This window comes from Rutilus rutilus (assembly GCF_951802725.1).
Source record: "Rutilus rutilus genome assembly, chromosome: 22".
NCBI lineage: Eukaryota > Metazoa > Chordata > Actinopteri > Cypriniformes > Leuciscidae > Rutilus > Rutilus rutilus.
The window spans coordinates 17,153,489-17,174,102 of record NC_140227.1 but is presented as its reverse complement, the minus strand read 5'-3'; the positions used below and the strand labels follow the sequence as shown (position 1 = coordinate 17,174,102).

Here is a 20,614-nt window from a genome sequence, read left to right as displayed (position 1 = left end):
CAGGACTTCAGGGGAGCAGTGGAGTCAGCAGTAGGAGATGACGAGGAACCTCTGTTAGAAAATGTGAAGCTGGACGAGATCATGAGCACTCTTCCTCAGGCCTACCATCTGCACAATGAGATCCTCAATGAGCTGGATACCCGCATTAAACAGTGGTGAGAACGCTCAAGCACTTTACACTGATGCACACTATACTAATGCACATCAACATACACGAAATGTACACATGCTTATGCACATATTTTATAGCATGGCATTCCATAAAAAGTCCATACTTATGTTATATATAACGTGCGTCATTTACAAGGTGCTAATGCATGCACTCCACATCTCCTGTATGCATCTCCCACCTGAGCCACATGCTAATAAAGACGAGCTCAGCGGCGTTTCCTCAGAGGCAGTGCCTCCTCAAAACGTGTTTAAATTGTCACTGCCTTTATATGCTATTTTGGAATAAATATAAAAATATTAAATACAATTTTAATTTTAAAATAAGATTTATACTTGGTTTTAATAAATAGAACATTCATTACATTGTTAATGTAAAAATACAAAATACCTTTTTTTTTATGTTATTTAAAGTTCCTGGTTTATTTTACCAGGAAAATATGATACATGAAGTGTAAGAAGTGTGTGAACTGGTCCTAAATTTACATTTGATTTGTTAAAAAAAACTGAGGACTCATTTCAGAACACCACTGCACGCCACTAGACAAGCTGATGTGTTCTTGCTTGCTTACACACACAGATCTCTTATTTCTTTCATAGCAGTACATGTGATGTTGCAGTAGCACAATCCATTATAATGCCATCATGAATGTCCTTGGATGCCCTCTGAAAAGTTCTCGTTGTTTCCCATTCATCTTCAGGGAGGACAGCCCGTCAGTGGTTGATGTCATATTAACGCGCCGGGCTGAGTTTTCTGCATTTGCGACCTACATCTCAGACTATGACCGCAGCATGTCACTGCTGGAGGAGAGCTGTAAACAGAGTAAAGCTTTTGAGGATGTGGTAAAACAGTTTGAGGTGAGTTCTGAGATGAAAATGTTGGAATTTTGTGAGTTTGTTGGGGAATTAATCACAATTTGCTACCTACCAACACATAAGGACAATATTTATGTAAAAGTATTTCACATGCACACACACAAGCACAAAAGCGTTTTCTACGCTGAAAAACGCAATGAGTTTAACAACACTCGCAGCATAAATATTAGTATTGAAATTCTAGGCCCTGGGCCTACTGTCAAATAAAATTATTAGTCTATTAGTTTTTTTATAATCATATTTTTTGTCATATCAAATCTTTGGTTAAGATTAATCTTTTTCATTTCTTTAAATTTGTTCTGCCATGTCTGTGTAAACTACTCAGTATTCTACACATCTGCTATTTTAATTATAAACATTTTTGATAGTGTACCATAAGTTTGTATTGCAATTAAACTTATACGTCATTCATACTTTGAAAAGGAAAAAAAAATGCTGTAAAGAGAACTAACACCTCCCACCCCACCCCACCCCACATTCATGCTTTAAAATTATTTTGATGGGTCTTGAGATAGATTATTCTTGTCTAGGTGGGTCCTGGAATGGAAAACTTTGGGAACCCCTGCTTTAAGGCTTGTCAGTAAAAGGCCACTGTTATGATCGACTAATGTCATTGCATAGGAAACAGTATCAACAAGTGCTTTGAAAACATTATCCATATAAAACCGTCATTTAACCCATTTAATCCCAAATTTTTCTCAGACACAAAAATATCCAAATCATGTGTCATTAGTATCCCTTTGAAACAATCAATCATAATTTTTTTAAATTTTCATGGAAAAGTATGTGAAAAAGTGTGTTTTATGATCGGTCACAATTGTGACCGGTGGGATACTGTGTTGTATCAACCATTGGACAGACTGAATATAGGTCTATTTGACCTGTGCGTGTGTTTGTGTGTTTGTTTGTGTGTGTGTTTGTGTGTGTGTGTGTGTGTGTTTGTGTGTGTGTGTGTGTGTGTGTGTGTGTTTTTGTGTGTGTTTTTGTGTTTTTGTGTGTGTGAGTGTGTGTGTGCGTGTGCATAAGAGTGTATAAAATCCTTATAAAATCCTTGAGGCCACGAGATACTATCTTGAGGCAACGAGAAACTATCTTGAGGCCACGGGATAGTGTCTGGAGGCCACGGGATAGTGTCTGGAGGCCACGGGATAGTGTCTGGAGGCCTCGGGATAGTGTCTGGAGGCCACGGGATAGTGTCTGCAGGCCACGGGATAGTGTCTGGAGGCCACGGGATAGTGTCTGGAGGCCACGGGATAGTGTCTGGAGGCCTCGGGATAGTGTCTGGAGGCCACGGGATAGTGTCTCGAGGCCACGGGATAGTGTCTGGAGGCCTCGGGATAGTGTCTGGAGGCCACGGTATAGTGTCTGGAGCCCACGGGATAGTGTCTGGAGGCCTCGGGATAGTGTCTGGAGGCCTCGGGATAGTGTCTGGAGGCCACGGGATAGTGTCTGGAGGCCACGGGATAGTGTCTCGAGGCCACGGGATAGTGTCTCGAGGCCACGGGATAGTGTCTCGAGGCCACGGGATAGTGTCTGGAGGCCACGGGATAGTGTATCGAGGCCACGGGATAGTGTCTGGAGGCCTCGGGATAGTGTCTGGAGGCCACGGGATAGTGTCTGGAGGCCACGGGATAGTGTCTGGAGGCCACGGGATAGTGTATTGAGGCCACGGGATAGTATCTTGAGGCCACGGGATAGTGTCAGGAGGCCACGGGATGGTATCCTGAGGTCACGAGATGGTATCTCGAGGCCACGGGATACTATCTCGAGGCCACGGGATACTATCTCGAGGCCACGGGATAGTGTCTCGAGGCCACGGGATAGTGTCTGGAGGCCACGGGATAGTGTCTCGAGGCCACGAGATAGTGTCTGGAGGCCACGGGATAGTGTCTGGAGGCCACGGGATAGTGTCTGGAGGCCACGGGATAGTGTCTGGAGGCCTCGGGATAGTGTCTGGAGGCCACGGGATAGTGTCTGGAGGCCACGGGATAGTGTCTGGAGGCCACGGGATAGTGTCTTGAGGCCACGGGATAGTGTCTGGAGGCCACGGGATAGTGTCTGGAGGCCACGGGATAGTGTATCGAGGCCACGGGATAGTGTCTGGAGGCCTCGGGATAGTGTCTCGAGGCCACGGGATAGTGTCTCGAGGCCACGGGATAGTGTCTCGAGGCCACGGGATAGTGTCTGGAGGCCACTGGAGGCCACGGGATAGTGTCTGGAGGCCACGGGATAGTGTATCGAGGCCACGGGATAGTATCTTGAGGCCACGGGATAGTGTCTGGAGGCCACGGTATAGTGTCTGGAGGCCACGGGATAGTGTCTGGAGGCCTCGGGATAGTGTCTGGAAGCCACGGGATAGTGTCTGGAGGCCACGGGATAGTGTCTGGAGGCCACGGGATAGTGTCTGCAGGCCACGGGATAGTGTCTGGAGGCCACGGGATAGTGTCTGGAGGCCACGGGATAGTGTCTGGAGGCCACGGGATAGTGTCTGGAGGCCTCGGGATAGTGTCTGGAGGCCACGGGATAGTGTTTCGAGGCCACGGGATAGTGTCTCGAGGCCACGGGATAGTGTCTCGAGGCCACGGGATAGCGGGATAGTGTCTCGAGGTCACGGGATAGTGTCTGTGTGTAAAATTAGGTAGAAAGTTAGGTAGCAGCAGAAAGTAAGGTAGAACAGTTAGCCTATGTGTATTAGCATGTTGATACAATGGGTTATCCCACCGGTCACTATTGTTGCCGTTGACATGTTTGTGAGTTCTATGACCACATTAAATAAAGTTGAGTAATTGCAAATGCATATATCAATACTAGACACCTTAAACATGATGTGTACCAAAAATCTATGTCCTATCTTTATGTTAACATACTTTAATAACCTTTTCTTTGGGAGCTTTCTTGCTGCCATCCTCTTCTCTTGGCGCAAACAGGAAGTAAACAGCTCTGGTCATGTGACAATTTACAGTAAACATGCGACACTGCACATATTTCATTGAGACCCTTTATTATTTCAATATCTGCTGGAAATGCATTGATAGATCATTCAGTAACATTTTTATAGCCTTAGAAATGAAACATTTTTTTACGGTCACTATTGTGACCGGTGGGATTAAATGGGTTAAAGACAAAGCATGGTTTGTGATGCAGCTGCTGTAAGATCAGCTCGCTGCTTCATCTTACAAAATGTTCTTTGCATTCCGTTACAACTATCCATTACACTGTTCCTCGTTTCCAAGACAAAATGCTCCGAAACAAACATATAATCCTCTGACGTGATCCAGAAATGGTGTTCATTTATAAAAAACTGTATTCCATTACGATCGTGATGTCGATCGTGGTAATAACAACCTGCTAGAGATGCTTTACTAAAATAAAATGCTTTACTTTTTCAGCATTGGTGGTACTAGATGTGTTTCAGATTCACTGTCTGATTGATTTGAGCACTTGCATGCGTATTTTCTTTCATTTATCTATTTGAATTTATCTATTGTATTTATACACAAACAAATGTATTAACAATATAAATATAAACATATATGCGTTATTATCCCTTAATAATATTTTTATTAAATAATGCGTTCAACAGCAAATTACTTTTTGATGGAAATAGTTGAGAATCACGAAATCTAGTAGCATCGACTGCTGCAGTTTTGGTACCTGGAGTGTATTAAGGACACAATCAGTTCACTGTGCCAGCAATATTCATGACAGAGGCTCCGCTGATTCATTTAATTGGTGGAGTCACTGACCACACATTTCAGTGGTGATCGGGATCACCAACGACAGGAAGCCAGCTGCCCTCGCTCATTAATATGCATGAGCATCTGTATTCAGAGAAGCCTCCTTGGGTGGTAGACTCAAAATTGGACCCTCAATGTATAGCAGGGAGAGATCAGGAAAGGGATAAAGAAAGGCTGATTTAGCCAAAGGTCCTTTAAATGTGTGGGTTGTCATCAGCTGTTCTCAATGAAAAGTAAAAATCTGGGTAGATTTTTTTCTTATACTCATTAATTGAGCCTGTTCACACACTCGAGTTGAGGTCTGTTTTATATTTATTAGATCAAGGATTGCATCTTTAATAATGTGTGACAGCTTGCCATGGGTTTCTCGAGTGGCTTCACAATCAATAGCAGAGGCTTATGATCCAAATAACCCCAGAGTAATGAAACGAGATTAAGATGTAATTTTTGCGTAGAACCGCACATATTATTCTTTTCAACACAATGTAATTCATTTCTGGGTGTAAAATGTGCTCACTCAGTCCCCTGTGAGTCCTGGTCAGTAATGCTGCAGTAACGCTTATAGGCTTTGACTGGGTGATGTATGTACTGAGCATCACTGGTTGCCTCTGGTCACTCTGCACTAATGAAACCAATAGAGCTGACTCTCAGTGTTGAACCACTGTGCAAACACACAAGTGAACAACAAGGTAGGCTTTTCCTTACATTTCTCTTAACCTGCCAACCATTATTCTAGCCACTGCTGACTTGTTTTATTCACCAATCTGTGCCGTGATGCTTCTCTCGGCTCATTTAATGGGAGGAGATGCAGTTGTTTTATTGATTGGGACCTGAAGGTGTACAAGTCAGGAGTTTAATCGCCTGCTTGACTTTATCAGTAGCCTATGTACCTCCATTGTCAGCACTGCATATCAGCTCTTTAGAATATTTAGAATATTTAGTTAAGAATATGTCTGCATCATATTTCACCCAAAAAGAAAGAAGTTAGAAATTAAATTATTCTTTAAAAAAATGATCACACCAAGGATGATAACTATAAAGATAACTTAAAGATGCTGAAATTTGCCTTGATCTTTTGACACTGAGCGTCACATCAAAAGCAACTGAAGCTGTCTACACTGGATGGATACAGTATACAGATGCGCATTCAGTGTCTACATTTTGTGTTAGGGGAGTCTGTCGACAACAGGACAAATGTAAGAGTGAAAGAACATTCGCTTTGACACGTCCAGTCTAAACGGCTCGTTTGCGTCTTGTACAGATTTAAGAAGGATCTCAGCGTCGAAAACAAGTGGATGGTTTATTGTAATGCCTAGTGTAATGGATAGTTTATATTTTCAGATTTTCAATTATCATATTTTGTAGAAAGATGAAGCAGCGAACTGATCTTACAGCAGCTGCATCACAAACCATGCTTTGTCTGTAAATTACAGTTTTATATGTATAATGTTTTCAAAGCACTTGTTGATACTGTTTCCTATGCAATGACGTTAGCCAATCATAACAGTGGCCTTTTACTGGCAAGCCTTAAAGGAGCCGCCCCTTAAAAACTGATCATTTCAGACAGAGGGTCAGAATAAAGATTAAAAATAATAGTTTTTATGCATATATATATATATATATATAGTAATATTTAAAGCAACACTAAGGAATTTTTTTTACCTTAAAATAATGTTTCCAAAATCGTATCAGTGGTTCATCAAGTCGTAACAGGGTGAAAGGCACCTCTGGATTCGCTTTGCAGCCCTATATCTGCTATAACCACACTATTCAAGTTTCCCAAACCGGGTCGCGTTTCTGTAGTTCGAATGAGACTTGCTTTACGTCAAGTGTTGCAATAGTCATTATTTAGTTTTTCTTCGTTTCTGATGTCGCAATACATCATACTTTCATGAAATCATGCAACATACTCAACCTTGTCTGTGGACATCGTTCATTCCAAAGCCGGTGCTAGATAAACAGCAAGCGTGCGTGCGACAGTAGGCTGCGGGCGGCGAAATTATTTACGACAGCGGTAATGGACAGTTCCGCTTCCAACCTGTAGGGCTACCGAAGAGGAAAAGTTTCTTAGGGCCCTATTTTAACGATCTGAAACGCAAGTGTCAAAGCGCAAAGCGCAAGTAACTTTGTGGGCGGGTCTCGGCGCTGTTGCTATTTTCCCGGCGGGATAAATGACTCTTGCGCCGGGCGCAAATCTAAAAGGGGTTGGTCTGAAGTAGCTTCATTATTCATAGGTGTGGTTTGGGCGTAACGTGAAATAAACCAATCAGAGCATCATCTCACATTCCCTTTAAGAGCAGACGCACTTTTTCCTTGGCGTATTGCTATTATAACGGCGGATTTGCCAGGCGCGCGCCAGGAGCGGTTCACAGCCGAGGAGACCAACGCTCTCGTCACGGCCGTAAAAGAGAGAGAAGTGACATTGGGGATGGGAGAAACACACCCAAATTAGCTTCGGCTAAACAGGCATATAATAATGTGGGTAAATGTGTAAGCTAGATGTATGCTTTTATAATAAATTATTATATTTATAATAAATTATCTATCTATCTATCTATCTATCTATCTATCTATCGTTTGTAATAATATGATTTGCAAAAATGAAAACTGCTGCTTCTGTGTAGATTAGAGAATCACAGTGTATGAGCGTTTGTGCACTCTATACATTATGGTCAAGCATGCGCCCTTAAAATAGCATAATGAACAACGCGCAACGCGCCACTGACTTTAGACTAGGTTTTTTCTGGCCAGTGGCGCAATTGTTTTATGGAACAGTAAAATAGCACCAGGGAACGTTTGCGCCAAAACACGCCTCCTTTTTTGCGCTGAACCGCCCAGAGAGCGCAAGTTCATTCCCTAGTTTAGCGACGTGCTTCTGTGGAGGGAAAAGCGCGCTTTGCGCGGGTGCAAAATAGGAATGAAACATGCGTCGGTGTACAAAGTCAATTGCGCTGGGTGCAAGATAGGGCCCTTAGTGTTGCTTTAACATTATAAGTGAACCTCAAGGAATATATTAAAATAATAAAAATATTCACGTCATGACCCCTTTAAAATAGTTTAAAAAAGAAAAAAATAATTTTCTTTTCTTGCCGTGTGACCTGGACATGCTTTTGTGAGATTCTTGTACTGTAGAATTTACCACATTGGTTTCACTTGTGTGGCATTTTGTATTAGCAGCATTTTAGCTTTTTGATAAAGGATAGTGGATGCATTGAGGATAGGGGATGTATTAGGAATTCTCTTCTCTGGATCCGAGCTTGTGTAATCTTATTTTGTGCGTGTGTGTGCGTGCTGGGTTGATGACAGAGATGAAGTATCAACAGTAGCTGATCTGATCACCGCTGTGGTCTGATAGGATTAAACCCTGTTCAGCTACACTGTTTACGAGGGGTTTTCACCACAAACGTGTGTGTGTGTGTTTATAAGTATCTGCGGGTGTGTGTGCAGAATGTGTAAGAAGGAAGGAGACGAAGGTGGGGTGCTCTGAAAGAAATCAAGAGAGAGAGAGAGAGAGAGAGAGAGAGAGAGAGAGAGGAGATTGTTTGCAAGCTTCATGTTTATATTCAACATTCTACAGCATTTTCATACCATGTCCTTTTAGCCCTTCAGTTTATAATAAATAATTTGCAGAAGGTGTGACTTAATTGTGGCAGTGTAAACTCAGATAGATTCAGATCTATCTATTCATCTATCCATCCACCAATCCATCCATCCATCATCCTCCATCCACCAATCCATCCATACATCATCCTCCATCCATCCATCCATACATCCATCGTCATCTATCTATCTGTCATCTTCACTACTATACTATACTATACTATACTATACTATACTATACTATACTATACTATACTAATATACTACCAGTCAAAAGTTTGGAATAATTAGGATTTTTAGAAGTCTCATGCTCATCAAGACTGCATTTTCTTGAAAAAAAGAAATACATATTGTGAAGTATTATTACAATTTAAAATAAAGGTTTTCTATTTCAATATATTTTAAGATGTACACTTTATTCTTGTGATAGTAAAGGTACGTTTTCAGCAGCCTTTTTTACAGTCTTCAGTGTCACATAATCTTTCAGAAATTATTGAAATATATTGATCTGTGCTTAGTTATTATCAATTATTTATCAATACTCAATTATTAATAATGGAATAATGTTGAAAACAGTTTTTTCCACTTAATATACATAGAGAAATTTTACAAAATACACATATCGACCAAAAAAAACTAAACACAGATAAACAACAATATAAGAATAGACGAGGAGAAAAAAAGAAAGGCACAAAAAGGTAAAGAAAGAAAAGAAAAGAAAGACCTTATAATTTGAAATATTTATCCTTTGGGGGTGTTGAGTGTTTTAAGGTATTCAGTAATTTAACATCTTTTCTCCTTTCTCTCCTCACTCCACTCTCCTCTCCTCCCAATCCTCCAAAAGATAACAATGATAATCAAGTAATACGATTTTATGATTAATATGGCTATCTGTGCACATCCCCGGGTGAAGGACGGCGCGCCTCCCACAGAACTTAATATTTTCGTTCGAAACCATGATACATTTTGTTCATTATACTTTCAACAACATTAAATCGTTCCAAACTTTTGACTGGTACTATATATTTATATAGTATTTTTGGAAGATGCAATCAAAATCCACTTGGCTCAAACTCCATATGATAACATATAACGACTATGAGCAAGCATGGTATTTCTGTGTGCATGTATCACTATTACACAGTGTTGCTCCTAAATTGTACAGGTGGAAAGGACAAGATAAAGACAGAACAAGACACTGACACACATGCACACTCATCTGGCATTTGGGCAATGAGGGGGAAAAAAGCTAATTAGCCAAGCAGTCTTCTTAAACAACCCTCAATTAAATCAGCTGTCCACACAGGCGCTGCTTCAGCCGGACCAGTGCCTGATTTGTGTAGCCTGTCTGTTCTCTGGCACAAGCCACTGTTCCCTCTCTTGGCTGTATCCCAACTCGACTGGAGAGCTAACGCTAAATATCTACCCTTGCACACATACACAAAGACTGGCCACTTCTTCAGCACAAATGTCAATTGGATTGCAGTTTGGTGCAAGTATTCAGTGTGAGGCTGTTCATTAGGTCTACTGCCTTCAACAATGGAGCCATGTTGTGCTTAAACACTGGAATCTGACAGGCTTTATGGTCAGGATGAGGCTCACTGCAGTGAAGAAACGATACATAGAGGAAGTAATTAGATAATGGAAGACAGGTGCAATGATATTTAGAGTTGAAGAGTGAGAGGCTACATTCACACAAAAACCTTAAAGTGCCTAATGTAGACTTTCTGCTCAAATCCTTTTAAATGTGGTTAAAAAAATCACTCCTCAACATAACATCATCAACAAGTTTCATAATCTTTTAATATGATGGCATATTATCATATTATAAGTCTGTGCATTAGCATGACATTTTTAACTATTACTATATATATGTGTATATATACAGTGAGGAAAATAAGTATTTGAACACCCTGCTATATTGCACGTTCTCCCACTTGGAAATCATGGAGGGGTCTGAAATTGTCATCGTAGGTGCATGTCCACTGTGAGAGACATAATCAAAAAAAAAAAATCCAGAAATCACAATATATGATCTTTTAACTATTTATTTGTATGATACAGCTGCAAATAAGTATTTGAACACCTGTCTATCAGCTAGAATTCTGCCCCTCAAAGACCTGTTAGTCTGCCTTTAAAATGTCCACCTCCACTCCATGTATTATCCTAAATTAGATGCACTTGTTTGAGGTCGTTAGCTGCATAAAGACACCTGTCCACCCCATACAATCAGTAAGAATCCAACTACTAACATGGCCAAGACCAAAAAGCTGTCCAAAGACACTAGAGAAAAAATTGTACACCTCCACAAGGCTGGAAAGGGCTACGGGGAAATTGCCAAGCAGCTTGGTGAAAAAAGATCCACTGTTGGAGCAATCATTAGAAAATGGAAGAAGCTAAACATGACTATCAATCTCCCTCGGACTGGGGCTCCATGCAAGATCTCACCTCGTGGGGTCTCAATGATCATAAGAAAGGTGAGAAATCAGCCCAGAACTACACGGGAGGAGCTGGTCAATGACCTGAAAAGAGCTGGGACCACCGTTTCCAAGGTTACTGTTGGTAATACACTAAGACGTCATGGTTTGAAATCATGCATGGCACGGAAGGTTCCCCTGCTTAAACCAGCACATGTCAAGGCCCGTCTTAAGTTTGCCAATGACCATTTGGATGATCCAGAGGAGTCATGGGAGAAAGTCATGTGGTCAGATGAGACCAAAATAGAACTTTTTGGTCATAATTCCAATAAACATGTTTGGAGGAAGAAGAATGATGAGTATCATCCCAAGAACACCATCCCTACTGAGAAGCATGGGGGTGGTAGCATCATGCTTTGGGGGTGTTTTTCTGCACATGGGACAGGGCGACTGCACTGTATTAAGGAGAGGATGACCGGGGCCATGTATTGCGAGATTTTGGGGAACAACCTCCTTCCCTCAGTTAGAGCATTGAAGATGGGTCGAGGCTGGGTCTTCCAACATGACAATGACCCGAAGCACACAGCCAGGATAACCAAGGAGTGGCTCTGTAAGAAGCATATCAAGGTTCTGGCGTGGCCTAGCCAGTCTCCAGACCTAAACCCAATAGAGAATCTTTGGAGGGAGCTCAAACTCCGTGTTTCTCAGCGACAGCCCAGAAACCTGACTGATCTAGAGAAGATCTGTGTGGAGGAGTGGGCCAAAATCCCTCCTGCAGTGTGTGCAAACCTGGTGAAAAACTACAGGAAACGTTTGACCTCTGTAATTGCAAACAAAGGCTACTGTACCAAATATTAACATTGATTTTCTCAGGTGTTCAAATACTTATTTGCAGCTGTATCATACAAATAAATAGTTAAAAAATCATACATTGTGATTTCTGGATTTTTTTTTTTAGATTATGTCTCTCGCAGTGGACATGCTCCTACGATGACAATTTCAGACCCCTCCATGATTTCTAAGTGGGAGAACTTGCAAAATAGCAGGGTGTTCAAATACTTATTTTCCTCACTGTATATATATATATATGTGTGTGTGTGTGTGTGTGTGTGTGTGTGTGTGTGTGTGTATATATATATGTGTGTATATATATATGTGTATATGTGTGTGTGTATATATATATAATACATCAATATATCTGCTAATATAGATTTAGTGTATCAGTATCTATTGCTTCATAATAGTGCAATTTACTGAATATTTTGAATAAATTAATATTTTATAAAATAAGACATTTTATTTAATAACTGAATACTTTAATATTAAATATTACATATTTTATTTATATTTTATTTGATCATTTACTCAATGTCATAGTTTATAAAATAATCAATTGAATAGAATTTGCCATAATTTAGCTTTTATTCACCCCAATTATTTAATTGTATTTAATTATTTTATTTAATTTTAAATAATATTACATTTTATTATAATAATAATAATATTTTGTCACCATTATTGTAATGTATAAAGCGCAATATAAATAAATGTGATTTGACTTAAAACATTTCAGTTCAATTTAATATCTTTATTAAATTATAATATCATATAATATCAAATTCATATATTATATGAAATTAGAAGTTTGTGCATTATCATTAACTTTTTAACTCCAACACCAATGTAACTTGCATCAGTATGTATTTTAAACAAATCACTTTACAGTGGAATTTACGGAATATTTTATACATTAAATATTTTATAAAATATGTTTTATTTAATATCTGAATATTTTAATTTTTAATGTTTTATTCCATTTATTTCAGTTCAATATTTTATGAAATATTAAACTGAATAAAAATGTTGCCATAATTTCAAGTTAGATTGGTGTAGTCAGTATATCTAGTATTTTAGAATTTAACAGTCACATTCTGTGTGATTTTTGATGTTCACATTATCATCCAAATAACAGATCTGTGTTACATGTAATAGAAAAACTGCAGTGTGAAGAGAAATGAGGAATGTAATGGAATAGAACATGTGAATTATGATGATGATGATGATGATGATGATGAAGGTTATAATACAGGTAGAGACACAGGGAAACTGAGAGAGCTGGTGTGAAAGAGATAATGGTGTCTATCAGAGGTGTTGTGGGAATGATGTTGTGGCAGATGTGCAAACTGGACAGTCTCTGTCTGTTCCTTTATCTTGAAGCCACTACTCCCTCCGTTCACACTCCTCACACAAGGTCGTTTACGGCATTTCTGTTCCCCTTTTCTCGTTGAAGATCTCAAGCATTGTCCCATGTCCAGAAGTCTAAAGTTATTTGCCCTAATCTGCCCTCTACTGACCTCTCATGTCCCCTAAGGCTCCTCAGAGCTCGCATGAACAATGACGTGTCAAAGTCAATTAGGCCTTGATTGATTTCTTCTCACCGCGTGTTTGACTGATTCACTTGTTCACTTTTTCTCCCAGTGATTGATATAATTGGGTTGGAATTGGATGGAATGAGGCGTACTCAGGTTTTTGTGTAAGGGGAAAGGGAAGGTCAATGAATAACCTTGAAATGGGCTTTTCTAAGTGGGGCCATTGTGATCTATAATACTGTATCTTGTGGGCGAAAAGAGAGCAAAGGTGACATACCTCTCGTTTGTGTATGATTGTGCGCGTTTGTGATTGTGATTTTCAGTTATAATATGTTTACACACATTGTATATTATGTTTCATGTGCCATTTCTCATTTGCATGTGCTTTTGTGTCTTCCAGACGGAGAATGCAGAAGGTGTTCATGTTCCTCTGAAACACCAGCTGATGCGGGTCATTGTGCGTGTGCTCCAGTACCGCATGCTCCTCACAGGTGAACACCTGTGATTCAAATATTTAGTCCTGATGATATTTTTTGCGCAGTTAATACGTTAACACATTCAGTCCCTTTTCAGGGACTTTTTTTTTTTATTAAAACAAAGCTGAAATAAAAGGTTTGGAACAACATGTAAATGATGACAACATTTACATTTTTTGGGTGAACTATCCCTTTAAACTAAAAATATAAATATAAAATAATAGCTTATTTAACATAGTAACATACTATAATTATAATAGTATTGAAATTACACTAAAATAACACAGATGAGTTCTGTATATGTGGATGATGCAAAATATATGCATATCTACTATATAGAAAGATACTGGACAGAGGTTCATTTTTGTCTATATTTATCAAACTGCATCAAAACACAGGAAATACAGTAATTAAATAATAAAACTACTTTCTCAACAGTTCATGGACATAATCTTATGTGTTTTGCTGCTGACTTGCAGTCCTGGTGTTTGCATTTTGATTACCGGAATTTCACTCGAGTCACTTTATGAGCTTTGATGATTCAATTTCACCATACAAAAGCTGCAAATGACAAGTTTCGAGTTTGAGTTATTTGTAAATAGCAAATAGCTGTGTGTCTGTGTGTGTGTGTGTGTGTGTGTGTGTGTGTGTGTGTGTGTGTGTGTGTGTGTGTGTGTGTGTGTGTGTGTGTGTGTGTGTGTGTGTGATACTTGCTGGTCTGATAAGTTATTTGAAATCACACAGAATGGAATGAAACAGTTGTAATGTTACATTGAATAAATGTGTTAAAAAGAAAACCGACTTTGTTGTGAGGGTGTAAATTGTTTTGCATGAGTATAAGGCAGGCTGTTATCATTTCAACCTTGAGGGTGTGTATGTGGGATCCTGTACAAAACAAGACACAAGAGTGTGTATAAAGGGGTATGATCATTAAATCAATAATAATTTTGTCTTTTTTATCCTTCATGTGGTTTCTATCTCATTCTTTTCAGACTACTTAAACAATCTCTCCCCTGATTCGAAAGAGTATGAAGACACACAAGGTATTGTTGTCTCTGTCTTCTCTGTCACACAGTGATGAACACTGACCATATTTGATCTGTGAAAACACTAATCGTGCTCGTAACTGCAACTTTTTATCAACAGCTGCGCTGGTAATCGTGTCAGAAGTCGCAGACCAGGTTAATGACAATCTAAAACACGGGGTGAGTTGTCTCTGTTTGTGAGAGAGTGCATTGTTAATACATAAAGAAAAAGGAGCAAGGGGATATGATGTCATCAAAGTGTTCCAGGTGTCCAAAAACAAAGAGAGCAGTGTGAAATCAGCAGGACAGAGAGGCATTCCCAAACACACACACACACACACACACACACACACATATTCTCAGACAGACACAGAATCCTTCTATCTCTATTATTCATTTCTTAACAGCTCTTTCTTGTTCTCATCCACATTTCATTTTCTAGTTCTACTTCTGTTTCTCACTCTTTTATGTCTTTCTCCCTCAAAATCGCAGGAGAACCTGCTTCGTTTGGTTCATATTGACTACAGCGTGAGAGGAAAAAGAGACCTTCTCCAACCAGGAAGGGTAAATTCTGCTCCATACACTGTATTTATGGTTTCATGTTTATAGTTTACTACTGTTTTTACTGGCTGTAAAACCTGAAAGATCAGTAACAGTTATTAGACATCAAAGGTTCAAGTGAATAACACATTTACCCATAACTCACCTGACCTCTGGCACCTGTGTGTTTTGCAGGTTTTTGTCAAGGAGGGCACCCTGATGAAGGTCTCTCGTAAAAGCAGGCAGCCCAGACACCTCTTCCTGGTATCGTATCATGCTTCTGTACTTCTCTTGTGAAAAAGAAGTGTGCTCAATTGTACTGAATGTGCACTTGTAGTGTACTTCAAATCTAAAGTATATATAAAAAAACTGTACTTGTAAATAATATAGTATTAATAAAATAAAAGGTCACTTGTGACTTTAAGTATATTTAAAGCGAGTACACTTTCATGACTGTTTCATAACACACTTAAGTAACACTTTAAAAAAGTCCACTTTGTAATAATGTAAAATTAAATGTTTTACTTTAAATTACATTTTGTTTGCTTGTCAGTACTTTCAGCCATACACTTTAACCGCATTGCAAAAACAATAGAAGTAATTATGAAAGTACATATAAAAATGTACTTAAGTCTTACTCAAGTCAGTCAAAAAGCTAATAATATATATTTAAAATTTAAATATAATACATTTTCGTTTACTGTAATTGCAGTTAACATGTAATTAAGTATCTGAAAACAACATTCAGTTCACACTTTAGTGTTTTAAGGTATATTATTCCATAATGCTAAAGTATGCTAAAGTGTAAGTCTTTCTCACAAGGGTTTGTTTACATGCCTTAGAACTGGTGGTTTCACTGTCATTTGGAGCTCACATGACTTTGTTTGTGTGTTTGGTAAATACATGTTTTCAGCAATATTGATCAGACGAATTGGCAGAGCGAGACCATTAACAGCTTCTCTTTCAGTTAGACTTGTACGGCTTCTTGCGTTTCGGAAATGTGTCTGATGGCAAGTACGTGTTGCATTCTGATCATTAGATAGAGTTGGATTTAGTCAAATTCTGTCATTGCAGAGCAGCAGTCTGAAGGGAATCTTGCTTGGCAAGTTTAGTTAAACTGTCAACATGTTTACAGCTAGCTGCATTACACATTCAGTTCAGTGACAGACATTTGAAGGTACCTTTATCGCCCCCTTGAGCACTGAGTAGTTATAGACAGGTATCGCTGATATTTGGTCATTCAAAACACGCCAGCCAGTTTCTTAGAGAGTAAGTGAGCCGGTATATATATGTGCCATAAGTGTTCACCGGACACTGGAGGCTATGTTAGCTGTAGCACAAGGCTACCCCCACCCGTCTCTGTACCGCTGTTGTTTTCGAGGGTCGTACTTCCACTCAGGATGTCTGTTGTAGGTCAGTGGATGCCAGCTTCCTGTGCTGGGACTGTACTGACAGCACACTGAAGTCTAGGCCCAGAGAACAACAGATCAACAACACTGAGCCACCGCAGCTGAAAATAACACTAAAACCATTAGACTGAGCAGTCACTGAAGTACCACTTCCTGGTTTTCTGAATGTCTTGATGAGATTTTAAGAGTGCTGTGCAGATTTGACATCTAGTTATTGTTGAGTTTTGCTAAGATGCTTTAAATCAGCTTGGACTGTAATTTGGGTTATCAGTACAAATCTTTATTTCAGCAAAGATGCATTAAATAAATGTTTCTTGAGCAGTAAATCAGCATATTAAAATGGTTTCTGAAGGATCATGTGACACTGAAGACTGGGATAATGATGCTGAAAATTCATCACAGAAATAAATTACATAAATCACGTTACAATAAATAAAGTACAATTTAAACTATATTAAGAGTTATTTTAAATTGTAATAATATTTCAAGATATTGCATGGAGCTTCCTGTTGCTCAAACAGTAAATAATGGTGCTAGAAATGCCAAAGTCATGTGTTCTACTATTTGTGACAAACTGAGCACCGTGTGATTCACAACGTCATATACGAGATGACTAGTCTCTTAGCAAAACTGCACTTGCCAACAACAACAAAAATACGTATATGTAAAGGAAGCTTTTCTGAAGTCGTGACACTCTTGGCTCTGAAGACCCTAGATATTGGGTGGCTTTCCTCATGGTCTTCTTTCATCTCTCCTGCTGCTGTTCTCTCCTTCCTGCTCTCTTGCCCTCCTTGAATCGATCAAGCTCTGACTGATGTTTTTTTATGAGAGCTCGTGACTGATGTCATAGACTCCAGCACTGACTGGGTGTAATATGATGTCAGAGGGTCCCCTGGTAACGATGACTCTTTGAGTTCTGGATTTAATTTATGGCGTAATAAGTGAATCGGCTCAAAAATCCCACCAACAAACCATTACTCTCACACTGTTGCTCGAGGGCCATTTCCTCCGTTAAAACCACCCATCACTGCCTGTACTAATCTGCCACTTCTTCCCTACAACAGGGAAGACTCAAAGCTGTCAGTGTCTTTGAAGAACTACCTCTGGTTCAGAAATACACCATCATGGAAAACATGTCAGGGAATTTCAATTTTGTGATTTACAGTGTTACACATTATTTTTGGTCATTGAAATAAAGCTAAAATAAAATGTAAATATTAGATGAAAAAGTAAAACTTAAATGAATATTACAAATGCTGCTTTGGTAACTTACTGAAATAAAATAAAGTACTAAAATTAATCAAAAATAAAATAAAATAAATGAAAGCTAAATAAAAATTGTACATAAAATTACTAAAACTACTCAAATTAAAGTAAAAAATGAGAAGATACAAAAAAATAAAAGCACATTTAAAATATGACCAATTCTATAATAGTATATAAATAATACTAACATAACTCTGGCTTTACAGGCCTGGAAAAGTGATTTAAAACGATTATTTTGTTTTAATTACTATTATTTGTAATTTGTGTAAGCTACTAATTTCGAAGAATTGTCTGACATGAAACATGTCATGTTTTGATAAAACAAACATAACATGACATGACATAAATAAAGAAAATCTGTCCCAGCAATCTCTATAAAATGATCAAAAATCCTTATCCAGTAATCATAAACAACTGGAAAAGTCAGAGTAAAATTCACAGGTCAAAGGTTATAGGAACCCTACTGTGAAATATTCATCAGGGACAAGCTTTATTGTGTGAGACATACAGAATTTTAGTTTAGTAAAGGAACACGCCGACTTTTTTGGACTTTAGCTTATTCACCGTATCCCCCAGAGTTAGATAAGTCCATACATACCATTTTCATCTCCGTGCGTGCTGTAACTCTGTCTGACGCACCCACCGCTAGCCTAGCTTAGCACAAAGACTGGAGGTAAACGGCTCCAGCTAGCATGCTGCCTAGAGCCCTGCACGGGGCAAAACATCCAGCCCTAACCGAGACCTGGCCCGTGGTGTTCAAGCCCTAATCCGGCCCCAGCCCGAAAACGTCTGCAATTTTTCAACCCGAACCCGACCCGAGACCAACATCAATATCACTTTAAGCTCTCTCTGACACGCTCTCTGATGCGCGCTGTCTCTGCTAGACGCACTCACAAGACGCACACACATACACACACGCTACTAGGTAACATTTTATTATAGGCCTCAAACATAACTACCACCACCGACAATTATGCCCACAAATATTAATACAGACTGTCCATTACAGAGAAACATAAGCATGCAGTAGAGAATATTATATAGCCAAACGTGATCTAGCAGTAAATAAAGATTTACGGCCTACCTTTTTTTGATGTCAAGTAACTTTACTGAAGAACGTTTCAAAGAACTCTTTGCCAACTGGCTAACGTTAAATAATAATAAAAATATAATAAAGAAAAAAAATCCGTTGAACTGAGTAGGTTCATTCACTGTTTATTCGCGATCGTTGTGAAGAAAAAGAATAGCATCCACTGTTGAAGGCTTCAGGCTCGGTAATCAAATCAAAACTCTTTCAAAATGCAGCTTTTCCTGAGGTATTGGGAACTTTTAGTAATTCCTTACGCTCCAACTTCTCCCTGATGCTTTGCATGGTCAACTATCACCTAATGCATTGCACGCGTGTCACGTTACTCGTGTGATCGCATATTGCGTTGCATATTTATAATATTATCAATATAACAATATTTCATACAGTAGCCTGCGCTCTGCACGTATATTATGGGCACGATGAAAGGAGAAAAGCTAAATGAGCCCGAGTCCGACCAAAGCCCAATCTGTAAAAAATTCTAAATAAAATTCTAAATTGACCCGACTGCTCCCAATAAGTGACAAAATAGCGCCAACATTTTCCTATTTACATGTTGTGATTTGTATAGTCACAACGTGTACAAATAACATGGTCACATTCTCAGAAGGCGAAGCACTGCTACTTGGGCGGAGTGATTTGCTTGCAGCGCCTGAGAAGGCCCGTGGTGAGGAGCAGAGAGTTCGCTCAGAGTTGGAGTAAATCACTTCGCAGAAGTAGCAGTGCTTCGCCTTCTGAGAATATAGTTCCCAGTATGTATACGGTTAGAAGATGTCTGTGTCTCATGTGACCTTGTTATTCGTACACGCTGTGACTATACAAATCACAACATGTAAATAGGAAAATGTTGGCGTTATTTTGTCACTTATTGGGAGCAGTATGCTAGCTGGAGCCGTTTACCTCCAGTCTTTGTGCTAAGCTAGGCTAGCGGTGGGTGCGTCAGACAGAGTTACGGCACGCACAGAGATGAAAAAGGTATGTATATGGACTTATCTAACTCTGGGGGATAAGGTGAATAAGCTAAAGTCCCAAAAAGTCGGCGTGTTCCTTTAAGTAACATTGTGGTGCAGTTTTTTCAGAACCTTGGCTACTGTAATAACAGATCAATATGGAGATTTTACGTAGGACCTGTGGTTTGTTGGTCCAGTCTCAAGGGACACACACACTAGTTATTTTTGTTAAGGACAGTATTGTTGTGTCCATTAAAATCTCAGCTGTTTCAGGGCTGTTGTGGCTGTTAGTGTTGATGTTTTTGTTGTCCCTGTCTTGCTGCCTCCACCCAAAAAGCCTTTCTCAGGAGCGTCCGGACTGAATTCCTGGACCCTGCCTGTGAACTGCGGATGTTTGGGGCACGCACATTGCATTTCTGATGTCACCACTTTTGTTTGGAGCTATATATGTCAAGCAAACACAATGGTTTGAAGTTGTAGGGCTTGTCTGTTTGTGGGCGTGAGCTGATCATTGTCAGGACTGAAGCGCAGAAAAATATCCCATAAACTGTTTTTATCATGCACAACCTATTGAATTAAACATGTGAATTGCTTTCTTGAGTACTAAACTGAACGTGCTACACTTGTGGAAGAATGTCTATTGCAAAGGCAGGAATTAAATACATTGTGTGAAAGCTATTTTAAGCAGTGATTC

At 39.3% G+C, this 20,614-nt stretch overlaps 1 protein-coding gene across 3 annotated transcripts in view; it reads left to right on the top strand.

The window, feature by feature from the left end:
• Positions 1 to 20,614, top strand: part of fgd5a (FYVE, RhoGEF and PH domain containing 5a) — a 55,403-nt gene that overhangs the window by 24,822 nt on the left and 9,967 nt on the right. For all 3 annotated transcript variants that reach the window (XM_084394609.1, XM_084394610.1, XM_084394611.1), the window contains exons 6-12: positions 4 to 155; positions 870 to 1,026; positions 13,568 to 13,658; positions 14,636 to 14,686; positions 14,790 to 14,848; positions 15,161 to 15,232; positions 15,404 to 15,472. In XM_084394609.1, coding sequence (XP_084250735.1) covers positions 4 to 155; positions 870 to 1,026; positions 13,568 to 13,658; positions 14,636 to 14,686; positions 14,790 to 14,848; positions 15,161 to 15,232; positions 15,404 to 15,472 — 651 coding nt within the window. The remainder of the gene's footprint in view (positions 1 to 3; positions 156 to 869; positions 1,027 to 13,567; positions 13,659 to 14,635; positions 14,687 to 14,789; positions 14,849 to 15,160; positions 15,233 to 15,403; positions 15,473 to 20,614) is intronic.